The sequence below is a fragment of the Octopus sinensis genome, linkage group LG18, assembly GCF_006345805.1.
Source record: "Octopus sinensis linkage group LG18, ASM634580v1, whole genome shotgun sequence".
NCBI lineage: Eukaryota > Metazoa > Mollusca > Cephalopoda > Octopoda > Octopodidae > Octopus > Octopus sinensis.
This window is the reverse complement of record NC_043014.1, coordinates 48656387-48669250: the sequence shown is the minus strand read 5'-3', so window position 1 is coordinate 48669250 and position 12864 is coordinate 48656387. Positions and strand designations below refer to the sequence as shown.

Here is a 12864-nt window from a genome sequence, read left to right as displayed (position 1 = left end):
GTATATATGTATGTATGAGCCTATGAGGGAGACCCCTACATGGCAGCTAGACCTGGTAGAAATAGCAGCCAAATTTCCCCCAAATCACACCTTACTGTCTTATCTATGTATATATGTATGTATGAGCCTATGAGGGAGACCCCTACATGGCAGCTAGACCTGGTAAAAATAGCAGCCAAATTTCCCCCAAATCACACCTTACTGTCTTATCTATGTATATATGTATGTATGAGCCTATGAGGGAGACCCCTACATGGCAGCTAGACATGGTAGAAATAGCAGCCAAATCTCCCTCAAATCACACCTTACTGTCTTATCTTTCTGCTACTTGGATATAGGTGTTATATTCGTTGTAAAAAACTTTCCTGTCACACACTCACGCACACACACACACACACACACACACACGCACGCACCCTCACACACACACACACACACGCGCACACCCACACACACGCACGTTAGCTTACAATTTTATTTATATATTTGCGTGTCTATGTGTTGAAAGAGGAAGTGGGAGGCAGAGTGAAAGAATCACTCACTACAGTAAGTCAATTACTTTCATTTTATTTGTTGCCCACTTTGTGTGTGCGTTTGCGTGTGCTGTAAACCAGACTAAGAAAAGCATTTGACACACACACCAGAATGTGAGTTTTCTGTAAATTTTGCTTAATTGGAGTTTAAATTTTAAAAACTGGACCTGGCATGACGCGATGCATTGTACTCTTAAAAATGCAAGGTAAATTGTAATTGAAGAAATCCTATATTGTAGATTTGTATAACTCCCAAAGGGAGGCAGATAAAATCTGCCTTTTATAATAAGAGATAATGAAATACTCCAAGATGCATTGGAATATTTGAAGTTCTTGAAAGGCTGCTGGTCAAGAATTGTTTTTTTACATCTACTACATCCTCATCCGTTAATGTCCATCTTCCAAGCTGACATAGGTTGGATGATTCAACAGGATCCGGTGAGTCAGACGACTGCATCATGCTCCAGTGTCTGCTTTGGTGTGATTGCCATGCTGGGGCATTGCCTTGACTCCAGTACTTATTTTTCTATCTGATTCTTATGGTTATCAATCTCTTTTTGCTAAACTGCTAAGTTAACGCAAACAAATCGGCACTAATTGACGTGTGGTAAAAGATGAACATTCACAAATACACATCAGGCTTCCACACAGTTTCCTCAATGGAACTACTGATAAGGCATTAGTGTGCCATGCAGTGAGACTAATTTATTTTAGATTGCAATTTGTGTACAATAGTACTATTGGTTGTAGGTTTCCAAAAGGCCCAGTCGTTATTTCACTGCATCTTTGACAACTTCAGTGATAAGGGTGTATCTGTAACTTGGTACAGAACAAATATCAAGGGGTTCATTACTCAACACTTTTTTTGTATTTATGTATTTTTCAGCCTTTTTTTTTTTTTAAGCAACTGTTTGAATCTTTGTGAATTTGTATTCAAAAAAGAAATTCTCATAATAAAAAAAAAATGATATTCATTAGAATGGAATGGTAAATCACGTCTGAGAGGAAATGAATGTCACTTCGGTCTCTTTAAGTATTGTATGCTAAATAAATAAAAAAAAAAAAAAACAATTTTTTTTTTTTTGTTTTTTTTTGTTTTGTTCCAGATTGTTCTGTACAGAGAAAAGGAAATTCTGTCATGTCCTTGTGAAATGGCATCAGTTCACCATACATTATCGCACTTGCCAAAGGATCTTCCTTTTGAAGAGCTCATCATCACAGCTTGTGATATACATCTGTTATACCCTCCTTCTGAATTAATAAAGGATAATTTTGTACCTCCTGCCACACCTAAACCAACAGATATGTACGTTCGTTTTAAATTCATTTGTTTCTGCTAAATCACTTAGACTTAGTCTTCATCGTTTGTGCTCCGTTATACAGAGAAACAGAACCAGCATTCTGTTTTGTTGACCTTTCATTTTTTTTGTTACAAATTTTTTTGAAAGATTTTATATCAGTAGTCAGGCTTGGAAGGTGCAGAAGAACGACAGAAAAGTATGAAATTATAAAAGTAAATTTGGTTTGTACTAACGACTTGTAATTTTGTGATCTAAAGCCAAACAGTTGAACATTTGCAATATATTATGAACGTGATAAGTTGCATAACATATTGACTGTTGACTGCATAGAATGGACATTGACTGTATAGAATGGACATCAAAAAGCTGTAGGGTAAGGATTTGAGGTCAGTCATAAAACTTGATAAAATATCGATCTAAGGGTTCTAGATTGGCAGATTAACTAATCCTTCAGCATTCAGATTACCCTGCTTATTTATCTACATTATTTTGAATTAAGTTGTCTTGTAGCTTTGAGAATTTGATGATGTAGCAGTTTATTTTTAGAATTACATTGTAGGGTAGGTGTAAGAAGCCGTACCTGGCCAGTTTTGATATAAAACAGGGTATCTGAGCTGGATATGGTTGGTTTAAATGCTAATTGGTTAAAGTGTCAGATAAGGTGCCTTGTGGTATTTGATCTGGTTCTTTACATTCTAAGTTCAAATCCCACTGACATCAGTTTTACCTTTTTTATCCCTCCAGGGTCAAATACAAATTAAAATATCTGCAAAGTTCTGAGTAACTCCACTCTCGCAGATTTCCAACCTTCTGCCTTTGTTAGAAAACGGTATAGCTATTAATATTTACAGTAATGAGGTTCACCTCTTTATGGTTCCTATTTATAGTTTTCATCAAAACACCAACCCTTCTATTTGGGCTGATATTCTCTCCTCCCCACTTTTATAGAATTCAATAGGATTATTGAGTTGTTAGAGGAGATGGAAGTGGGTTGAACTTGTTCTTTGATATCTTTTATTCTGGGTTTTATATAAGACACATACACACGCATATATATAAAATACTGGGGTTGATTCATTCAACTAAAAATTCAACGTAGCACCTTAGCATGACTGAAAGATAGGAAAAAAGATGCACATCATCATCACCATCATCATTTAACGTCTGCTTTCCATGCTGGCATGGGTTGGACGATTTGACTGAGGACTGGCGAACCAGATGGCTGCGCCAGACTCCAATCTTGATCTGGCAGAGTTTCTACAGCTGATGCCCTTCCTAATGCTAACCACTCCAAGTATATGTACACGTTTGTGTATCTATTTGTCACCCCAACATCGCTTGACAACCGATGCTGGTGTGTTTACATCCCTGTAACTTAGCATTTCGGCAAAAGAGACTGATAGAGTAAGTACTTGGCTTCCAAAGAATAAGTCCTGGGGTCGATTTGCTCAACTAAAGGTGGTGCTCCAACATGGCCGCAGTTAAATGACTGATACAAGTAAAAGAGCAATTGAGTGTTTGTCATAGTACTCTAGTTGCATTGACTGACATGGTTACTGGTGTTATTTCTAATGGTCTGGAACCACATACACAGCTTAGCAGCATTTTGTCTTAATGTTCTGAGTTCAAATTCCACCAAGGTTCACTTTGCCTTTCAATCTCTTGGGGGCAGGGCCAGTTTAAGACACTAAGAGGCCCTTAGCACTTAAAAGGCTTTGGTGCCCTCAAGTAGATGTAAATGGTTCAAAATCGAAACAAAATTAATTCAAAATCCTTAAATCCTTTAAAATGTTTTAGCCCGAAGGCCGCGGCCATGCTGGGGCACCACCATCATGTAAATGATACATCATAAAATAAATTTTTATTTTTCAAAATGAAACAAAATTCACAGTAAGATGGAAAATGTTTATTTTTGTATATTTCCACTTTATTTATATTTGAAAATTTTTCTCTTTTCTTTTTTTTTTTTTGTTAATTGCAAAGTGTTTGCTGATATCATTAAAATTAATTTTACATTAAACTTCTGCTTCTATACTTATGAATATTACAAATATTATGTTTAGCAAATTTAAAGTGATTTCTTTTGTGCTGTAGACCATTTACCATTTCTGTGGTGCCACGTCCTTCCCTTGATGCCCTAAGCACATACTTGTTTTACTTAATGGGTTAATCCAGTGCTGTTTGGTGGTGATGAAATAAGTACCGGTTGAGCACTGGGGTCAGTGTATAATCAATTAGCCATCTCCCCCCAAATTTCAGGCCTTGTGCCTATAGTCGAAAAGATTGACATATATATATATATCTGTCAATCACTGTTTGTGCTCCATTATATAGAGAAACAGAACCAGCATTCTGTTTTGTTGACCTTTCATTTTTTGTAACAGGGTTACTGAGGTCACAATTCTTAAATAGAATATCCTAGTTTTTCTGTTTCTCTCTCTGGCTTATTGTCAGAGTTGGTGGAAGGGCAGCACCTAGAGTTTTATTGCAAAGCATTTGGAACTGATGGGGTCAAGGAAGAAAAAAATGGAATAAATCACAAATGATGGGTTATCCTGAAACTGGAGACCTAGTCCAAATGCTTGCAAGAGAGCTTACTCTACTAAAGGTACCCAAGGGCCATGTGGTGGTACTAAACCTGGCTATTGATGAAATCTAACAGAAATTAAGGCAGCAAGCTGGCAGAAACGTTAGCAATCCAGGCGAAATGCTTAGCGGTATTTCGTCTGCCGCTATGTTCTGAGTTCAAATTCCGCCAGGGTTGATTAAATAAGTATCAGTTACGCACTGGGGTCGATGTAATCGACTTAATCCGTTTGTCCTCTCTGTGTTTAGCCCCTTGTGGGTAGTAAAGAAATAGGTAAATGTAATTGAGAGGGTAAATAGAAGGTTGTGATCAAGAAGGGGAGAAGAGAAAGGGATTGAGAGGGTGGTCAGGGCATGAATAATGGTGGAGAGACTGACATGTTAGGCTGGGAAGAGGGTGAAAGGAGATGGAGAGAGAGAAAGAGTGAAGGGTTGATGAATAGCAATAGAGAGGAGTGATGGTCAGAGTGAGTGATAAATAGTAATAAAGATGGATAATAAGTTGGGGTTTTTTGTGGTTTTGTTGTTTTCGAAAAAATATTTTTATGGCCTTAATTCTAAATCTAATAGGGAAACTGCTAATTTAACAGCTGCCTGTCAGGTTCTTTTAATCCAATGAAGGCAAGCTTGGGCATGTTACACAATGTGGAATAGATCTCGCACACATTCCTGTGTGTGTGAGATTTATTAAAAATTTATGGATGGCAATTCTTAAATCAAAAGTTTCCTCCTCCTCCTTTACCAGCCCATCCACCATTCAGATGTGTTCTTGTGTGTATTATTATGAACCATAGACACAGGAGTGGCTGTGTGGTAAGTAGCTTGCTTACAAACCACATGGTTCTGGATTCAGTCCCACTGCGTGGCACCTTGGGCAAGTGTATTCGACTGTAGCCTCGGGCCGACCAAAGCCTTGTGAGTGGATTTGGTAGACGGAAACTGAAAGAAGCCCGTATATGTTTGTGTGTCTGTGTTTGACCCCCAACATCACTTGACAACCGATGCTAGTGTGTTTAGGTCCCCATAACTTAGTGGTTCGGCGAAAGAGACCGATAGATTAAGTACTAGGCTTACAAAGAATAAGTCCTGGGGTCGATTTGCTCGACTAAAGGTGGTGCTCTAGCATGGCCACAGTCAAATGACTGAAACAAGTAAAAGAGAGTATAATAATTATGTAGATATTTCATTAAATTCTTCCTAATTTCCAAAAATTAATTGAAAGAAGGGCCATACATTTCAATGGAGATACAGTAATGAAAGAGGTGTTTGCTGCTAGGAAATGCATGAGCACCACAAATTCTTGTTTTCATTTCTCAAATAACTTTTATGTCTCAGTTACAAAAATATTGTTGTATTTAGGAATGGTCATTTTGCCAGTTTAGCCAATAAAAACACACGCACTATATATTTGCTGTTACTTTGCTTCGGTGTTATTTATTTTTTACATTAATCTTAATCTTATTTCGGCCAGAGTTCTTTCGTCACACTCCTGTGACCGCATCAGTTTGTATTCCTATTGTGTGTGTCTTCATTTGCGCATGCGTATATCTCTATGTGTGTCTGTTTAGTTACACATTCGTGTAATTTGTTTTTGTTTATTTTTATTTTGTTCATGTGTTTACACCTACTTATTATTATTATGTATGTATAATAATAATAAATAATATATAGTGCGTGTGTTTTTATTGGCTAAACTGGCAAAATGACCATTCCTAAAAATCTGTTTCAACACACAATTTCACATCAAAAATCTTGCAAAACAAATATATAAACGTACAAAAATATTATTTTCTGTTTTCAAATCTAAATCTGAAATTCTGATAATTGATTTCTTTCTTTCTTTTTCTTTTTTTTTTTTTTCAATTTTGAATTCAGAAATGAACGGCGTTGGAAGCAGAGGAAACGTCTGAGCAGAAAGTTAATTGTGAAGGTTATTATTGTTGCGTTTTTTGCTGTTCTGGCTGGTTACATACTGTGGAGGCCTTAGTTTGTCACAGTTCATCGCATCTAAATTTGCAGCTCTATTCCACTCACCTGTACTCACCTGTCTACTTTCTCCATCTTACTGTTATGGGACATTGAACCAACTGGATTCAGGAGGGGCCTGCTTACTACCATAACTCCAACAATATTTTTCAACATATCTAGCTCACAGAAGGAATCGATATCGGAACTAATCAACTGTTCTTTGACAAAAAAAACAAAAAAACAGGCTGAGAAACCTGTAACAAGGTTGTGAACAATAATCTGGCAACATTGCTGCAAAGTCTTTATTATTGTTATTATTATTATTATTATTATTAATTGGTGGATGACAGGCTAAATATGTTGAGGTATTTAGTTATGTCCCACTAACATTCTGGGTTCAAATCTCATTAAAACTGACCTTAATTTTCATACATACCAGTCATGCGCTGTGTCAATGTAACTGACTGTTCTTCTCTTCCACTCACTCACCCTGGCCTTATATCTGTCGAATTATTATTATCTTTATTATCATTACTAAGGCGGCAAGCTGGCAGAACGGTTAGCACGCTGGGCCAAATACTTAGCGACATTTCGTTTGTCTTTACGTTCTGTGTTCAAATTCCATTGAGGTTGACTTTACCTTTCATCCTTTCGGGGGTCGATAAAATGAGTACCAGTTAAGTACTGGGGGTCGATGTAATCAACTTACCCCCCTCCCCCCGAAATTGCTGGCCTTGTGCCAAAATTTGAAACCATTATTATTTATATAAAACAGATTATTTTGTTGTTTTATCAATTTTTTTCATTTTTTTTTCTTTGCTCATTTATTGATTTCTGACTGAGAGAATTTTTTTTTTTTTTTTTCCTTTTGCTGATTTTTGAAAATCTTTTTTACTAGCTTTATTTATTTATTTCTTTATATATATTTTTTGTATCTGAAGAATTGTTTGCTTTTGTTGTGACTAGGTACTGTGACGGTGATTCGCCTGATGAACAATGGTTTGTAGATCAGATCTACCATGTCAACACTTTCTAAAACCCTTTTAATTAAAAAAAAAAAAAGCAAAACAAACTAGCTCCATTAATTACCCAGTTTGCAGCTAGCCAGAGTATATACACACAGCCATCGTCTTCTATCTTCCTTATATACTGGTAGTCAACATTGCCCTCCACAGGGTTCTCTGTCTTTCAGTGAAATTCAAACTGTGAGTCAAAGAATTAATTGTAAATTATTATTATTATTATTATTATTATTATTGTTATTTGTTTTGTTTGTTGATTTTGTCATACAACTCCCTTCCATTTCCAATAAGAGTTTCAGATCTAAACAGTCTGAACTCTGACCCCTTTTATCTCATTTTTGTCCATTTAACTATGTACATCATCATCAATATTGCCATCAATTACTGTATCATCACCATCATCATCGTCGTCATCATCATCATCATCATCTATGTAATTTAATATGTGGATGTGTTTCTGTATATAGCTGGATGGGTCTGTTAGCAATGCTGAATGTTTGTATTAGTCACACCAAATGTAATAATCACAATGATGATGATAATAATAACAACATTCAGTGAAGAGTCTAGAATTATTTTTCTCCAGATTTACAAAGAATGTAGAAATATTCTTGACCAGGAATACAAAAGAATATAAATATTCTTGTCTATTCAATAAAAAAAAAAAAGAAAAATTGAAAGTATTCTTACTCCGTTTTTCTATTTTGTTATTTTTGACATGTAAATTGTGGTTTGAAGGCAGTGTCAGTCTAGTGCAGATATGTGCAACTGCTGGTGTGGTGCAGGTATATATGCAACGTCAAGTTTATGGCATTAGGAGTGTGGTGCAGATTTGTGTAGCCCTAAGTTAGTGGCATGAAGGCATGTGGTTTAGTGTGGAGGCACATGGCCTAGTGGTTAGAGCAGCAGACTCGCGGTCGAGGGATCGCGGGTTCGAATCTCAGACCAGGTGATGTGTGTGTTTATGAGCGAGACACCTAAGCTCCATGCGGCTCCTGCAAAAGGTAATGGCGAATGTCTGCTGACTCTTTCGACACAACTTTCTCTCACTCTTTCCTCCTGCATCTTGCAGCTCACCTGCGATGGACTGGTATGCAGTCCAGGTGGGGAACCTATACGCCAAAGAAACCAGGAAACCGGCCCTTATGAGCCAGGCATGGCTTGAGAAGGAACAAACAAACATGTTTAGTGGTTAGGGAATTCAGTGAGGTTGTGAGTTCGATTCCTGACGGTGCATTGTATTTTATAAATATACATCAGCATAGGTGTAGCTGTGTGGTAAGTAGATTGTTTCCCAACCACATGGTTCTGAGATCAGTCCAAGACACTTTATTTCATATTGTTCTGGTCCATTCAGCTGGCAAAAACTGATTTGTACCTGCAGACAGTCACTCAACCCTAGGACTAAGAGCTTGGTGTAAACAGTCTCTATCTCTTCCTCCCTAAGGTCACGGGACTGGGAAAAGACCAATTGTTATCTGACCAAACACCTCCACAATCTCCTTTCTGGCTCCAGTCCTAGGATTGTGGCCATTTCTGGAGCACTGTTGTCAAAAGTTTTTAGTATATTCTGACACTCCCAATATATTTTGCCTGCTCCTTATTTCATTAAATTATTGACCAAAAAAAAAAAAAAAACCAATTAAATATTGCCACTGTTTCAACTGTAGGGATTCTTACTAAAAGTGAACCAGTTTAGGCGCAGGAGTGGCTGTGTGGTAAGTAGCTTGTTAACCAACCACATGGTTACGGGTTCAGTCCCACTGCGTGGCATCTTGGGCAAGTGTCTTCTGCTATAGCCCCGGGCCGACCAAAGCCTTGTGAGTGGATTTGGTAGACGGAAACTGAAAGAAGCCTGTCATGTGTCTGTGATTGTCCCCCTAGCATTGCTTGACAACCGATGCTGGTGTGTTTACGTCCCCGTCACTTAGCGGTTCGGCAAAAGAGACTGATAGAATAAGTACTGGGCTTACAAAGAATAAGTCCCGGGGTCGATTTGCTCGACTAAAGGCGGTGCTCCAGCATGGCCGCAGTCAAATGACTGAAACAAGTAAAATAGAGAGAGAGTTTATTCCAGAGTTATTTTAGAAATTAAATGATTTCAAGATGCTATCTGAATGAAAACATTTGAGTTAATGTTTCATATTTAAGACAGCATAAAATATATGATGAGAGGCCGGTGGCTTAGTGGTTAGGGTGTTGCGCTCCTGATTATAAGATTATTGTTTTGATTCCTTGAACCCGGCCATGTGTTGTGCTCTTGAATGAAACCTTTCATTTCACGTTCTCTAGTTCACTCAGCTAGCAAAAATAGGTTGTCATCTTTGCCTTTCATCCTTCCAGGGTCGATGAAATAAGTACCAGTTGAGCACTGGGGGTCAATATAATCGACAAGCCCCTCTGCCAAATTTTCGAGTACAAAGGATTATTAGTCAAGGGAAATAACTCTGGGCCTTTTTTTTTTGTACTTTGACCTTAGCAAAGCGTCGATTCAATGTCGTCGTAGGTCAGAATAAATAAGACTAAAAACGTCAACAGTTGTCTCCCATGCGTGCTCGGCTGCTGAAAGGATAATAGCCATTTCCTTATTGCGATGGCTCTTTTCTCACCACAAATATTTCGAGGGAGCATATTTGAAATGTAGACTAACGGAATAGCTAACTCTAACTTACCTTCCTTATTTCTAGAGAGTGGAGGCGCAGTGGCCCAGTGGTTAGGACAGCGGACTCGCGGTTTCGATTCCAAGACCGGGCGTTGTGAGTGTTTACTGAGCGAAAACACCTAAAGCTCCATGAGGCTCCGTCAGGGGGCGGTGGCGATCCCTGCTGTACCCTTTCTGTTTCTGTATAGGGCTATAGTGAAAGACACTTGCCTAAGGTGTTATGAACTAGGACTGAACTCAGAACTAAATTTCTTATCACACAGCCATGCCTGTGCCTAGATATTAAAATGATGAAAGCTTTGCCACACGAGATCTTATAGATTTTACATGTTTCAGTCACTATGCTGTGGCCATGCTGGGGTACCAACTCAAAGAATTTTAATCGAACGAATCAACCACCAGTACTGTTCCTTTTTGAATTCTGGTCCCTCTCTTGCCAGATTGCTATGTCACAGGGACGTAAACAAACCAACACTGGTTATCAAACAGTGGTGAGGACAGACAGAAAGGCACACACAATCAAAGGGGTGCTGAAAAGTTTCTGGCTTTGGGTAAAAGAAAATACAGGAGGATTAGTTGTGATTTTATTCAACATATTCACACACTTATTGCAGCGGTCCTTCAGTTCTTCTAACCCCAGAAAAGAACTCAGAAGGTTGGACCTCCAACCAGGCATCTTGAAATCATTTAATTTCTAAAATAACTCTGGAATAAACTGGTTCCCTTTTAGTAAGAATCCCTACAGTTGAAACAGTGGCAATATTTGTTTTTTCTTTTTTTGGTCAATAATTTAATGAAATAAGGAGCAGGCAAAATATATTGGGAGTGCCAGAATATACTAAAAACTTTTCAGCACCCCCTCGTGTGTATGTATATATACATATACACACATGATGGACTTCTTTCAGTTTCTGTCTACCAAATCCACTGAGGCTATAGTAGAAGACACTTGCCCAAAATGCCATACAGTGGGACTGAACCCAGAACCATGTGGTTGAGAAACAAACTACTTACCACACAGCTACACCTATGCTGATGTGTATTTCTAAATTATTTAATGTTCCGTGAATTAAAAACACACCTGTTGTAAGTGTTAGGTACATTAGCCAAGGACACGATAGTGTCACCAATGTCACGACACACAACTCACTATTGATCTCACTAGCTCTGTTTGCCCAGTCAGTAGAGTAGGTGATCAATAACCAATCTAACCTTCAGAGATAATCACTAAACAATCAGCTCTATTGTTATTATTTCCATAGAAAATTTACAACTCAAGTGGAAACGAAGCACCAAGTTAGTAAATAATTATTTATCAGTAATAGGTCTGTTATATAAACACTTGTTACAAATACAAGGGGTCGCTGAAAAGTTCCTGGCTTTAAGGGTATCACGAAAGACCTTGTTGGAGGCCCAAACTTCCAAGTTCTTTTACAGGGCTTAGAAAAACTGAAGGGCCGCTGCAATAAGTGTGTGAATATGTTGAGAGGGGAATATGTTGAATATAATCATAATTAACTGATCCTCCTGTATTTTCTTTCACCCAAAGTCAGGAACTTTTCAGCATCCCTTCGTACTTCATTTTCACCAGGAAGTTGTGACATTCATGACTTTACAACAGGCTTTATTGAAGAACTGTGAAATGATTTCAGTTATTGAAACAAAAACCGCAGATCACAGAAACAGCTTGCCACATGCTCATTTTTAAAATTCTATTGGGTTGTCCGGAAAGTTTGTGCCGATTTTTAAAGGAAAGAAAAAGATCAATAAATACTTGCCGTTATATCAACCAAATATGCACAATGTGTCTCCATCTTTCTTTTAACTTGAAAATACCCTCTCCCCAGAATGGAAGTGGTTTCATGGCAAAGAATTCATCAAGGTATCTTTTTACATCATCCAAGGAATTGAAATTTTTACCATTAAGACTATTCTACAGAGACCTGAATAAGTGGAAATCCGAAGGAGCAATATCTGGTGAATATGGAGGGTGAGGTAACACATCCCAGCCAAGCTTCAGCAATTTTTGTCTGCTTCCCAAAGCATCAAGTGCCAAAAATAAACTTTCTTATCTTCCATTTTAAAGGGTTACAGAATTAACACAGGTTATAGGAACATAAACCTTCTTCCATGAAAAGATAGCATAAACTGTGCTCTAAATGGAGGTGTAGTCAAATCCTATTTTATGGACTCAACCATGTTCTAAAATAAGTCGAAAGTTAAGCTATTATAAATTGGCACAAACTTTCCAGACAACCCAATAGTTTACAGTGCTTCCACTGGCAGCTAATAGATTGTATTCTTAGATTGAAGAGGATAAAGAGGGCCAGTTTCCTGGTTTCCTCCCCACAGAAGGGACACCAGTCTGTCACAGGGTTACCCTTTACAGCTGAGAGGACAGCAAACGTGAAACAAAGTGTTTTGCTCAAGAATCCAATGTGTTGCCGGGTCCAAGAATCAAAACCACAAACTTACAATCATGAGTCTGACACCCTAACCATTAAGCCATGTACCTCCACACATAGAAGAAGAGGAGGAGGGCAAATAACAATGTGTGTTTTTCTCAAGTAATGCAAATAGTGCACAGACAACTTTTTAGCATTAGATTTACAACATGATACAGCATGAATTCAAATCCTACTAAACGCAATATGGCTTTTTGTCCTTCCTGGAGTTTAATAAAATCAATCACTCCCACCTCTATCCACCAATGTGGCCTTGTGTTAGAAATTAAAGTGAAGCAGTAAAACCCGGGAAGAGAGATACTTCATCATCATCGGTAGGACGGTTCG

The 12864-nt window shown here is 38.0% G+C and overlaps 1 protein-coding gene across 2 annotated transcripts in view; it reads left to right on the top strand.

Moving 5' to 3' along the window:
* The window catches only part of LOC115221407 (TBC1 domain family member 20), a 28091-nt gene extending 20567 nt beyond the window's left edge, over positions 1-7524 (top strand). The window contains exons 8-10 of one of the 2 annotated variants that reach the window (XM_036511021.1): positions 1640-1839; positions 6296-6350; positions 7355-7524. In XM_036511021.1, the coding sequence (XP_036366914.1) occupies positions 1640-1839; positions 6296-6350; positions 7355-7363 (264 nt within the window). In that variant the 3' untranslated portion in view covers positions 7364-7524. Of the gene's footprint in view, positions 1-1639; positions 1840-6295; positions 6621-7354 lie in introns of those variants that run through there. The other variant, XM_029791587.2, reaches the window with a different exon arrangement.
* Positions 7525-12864: the final 5340 nt, after the last annotated feature.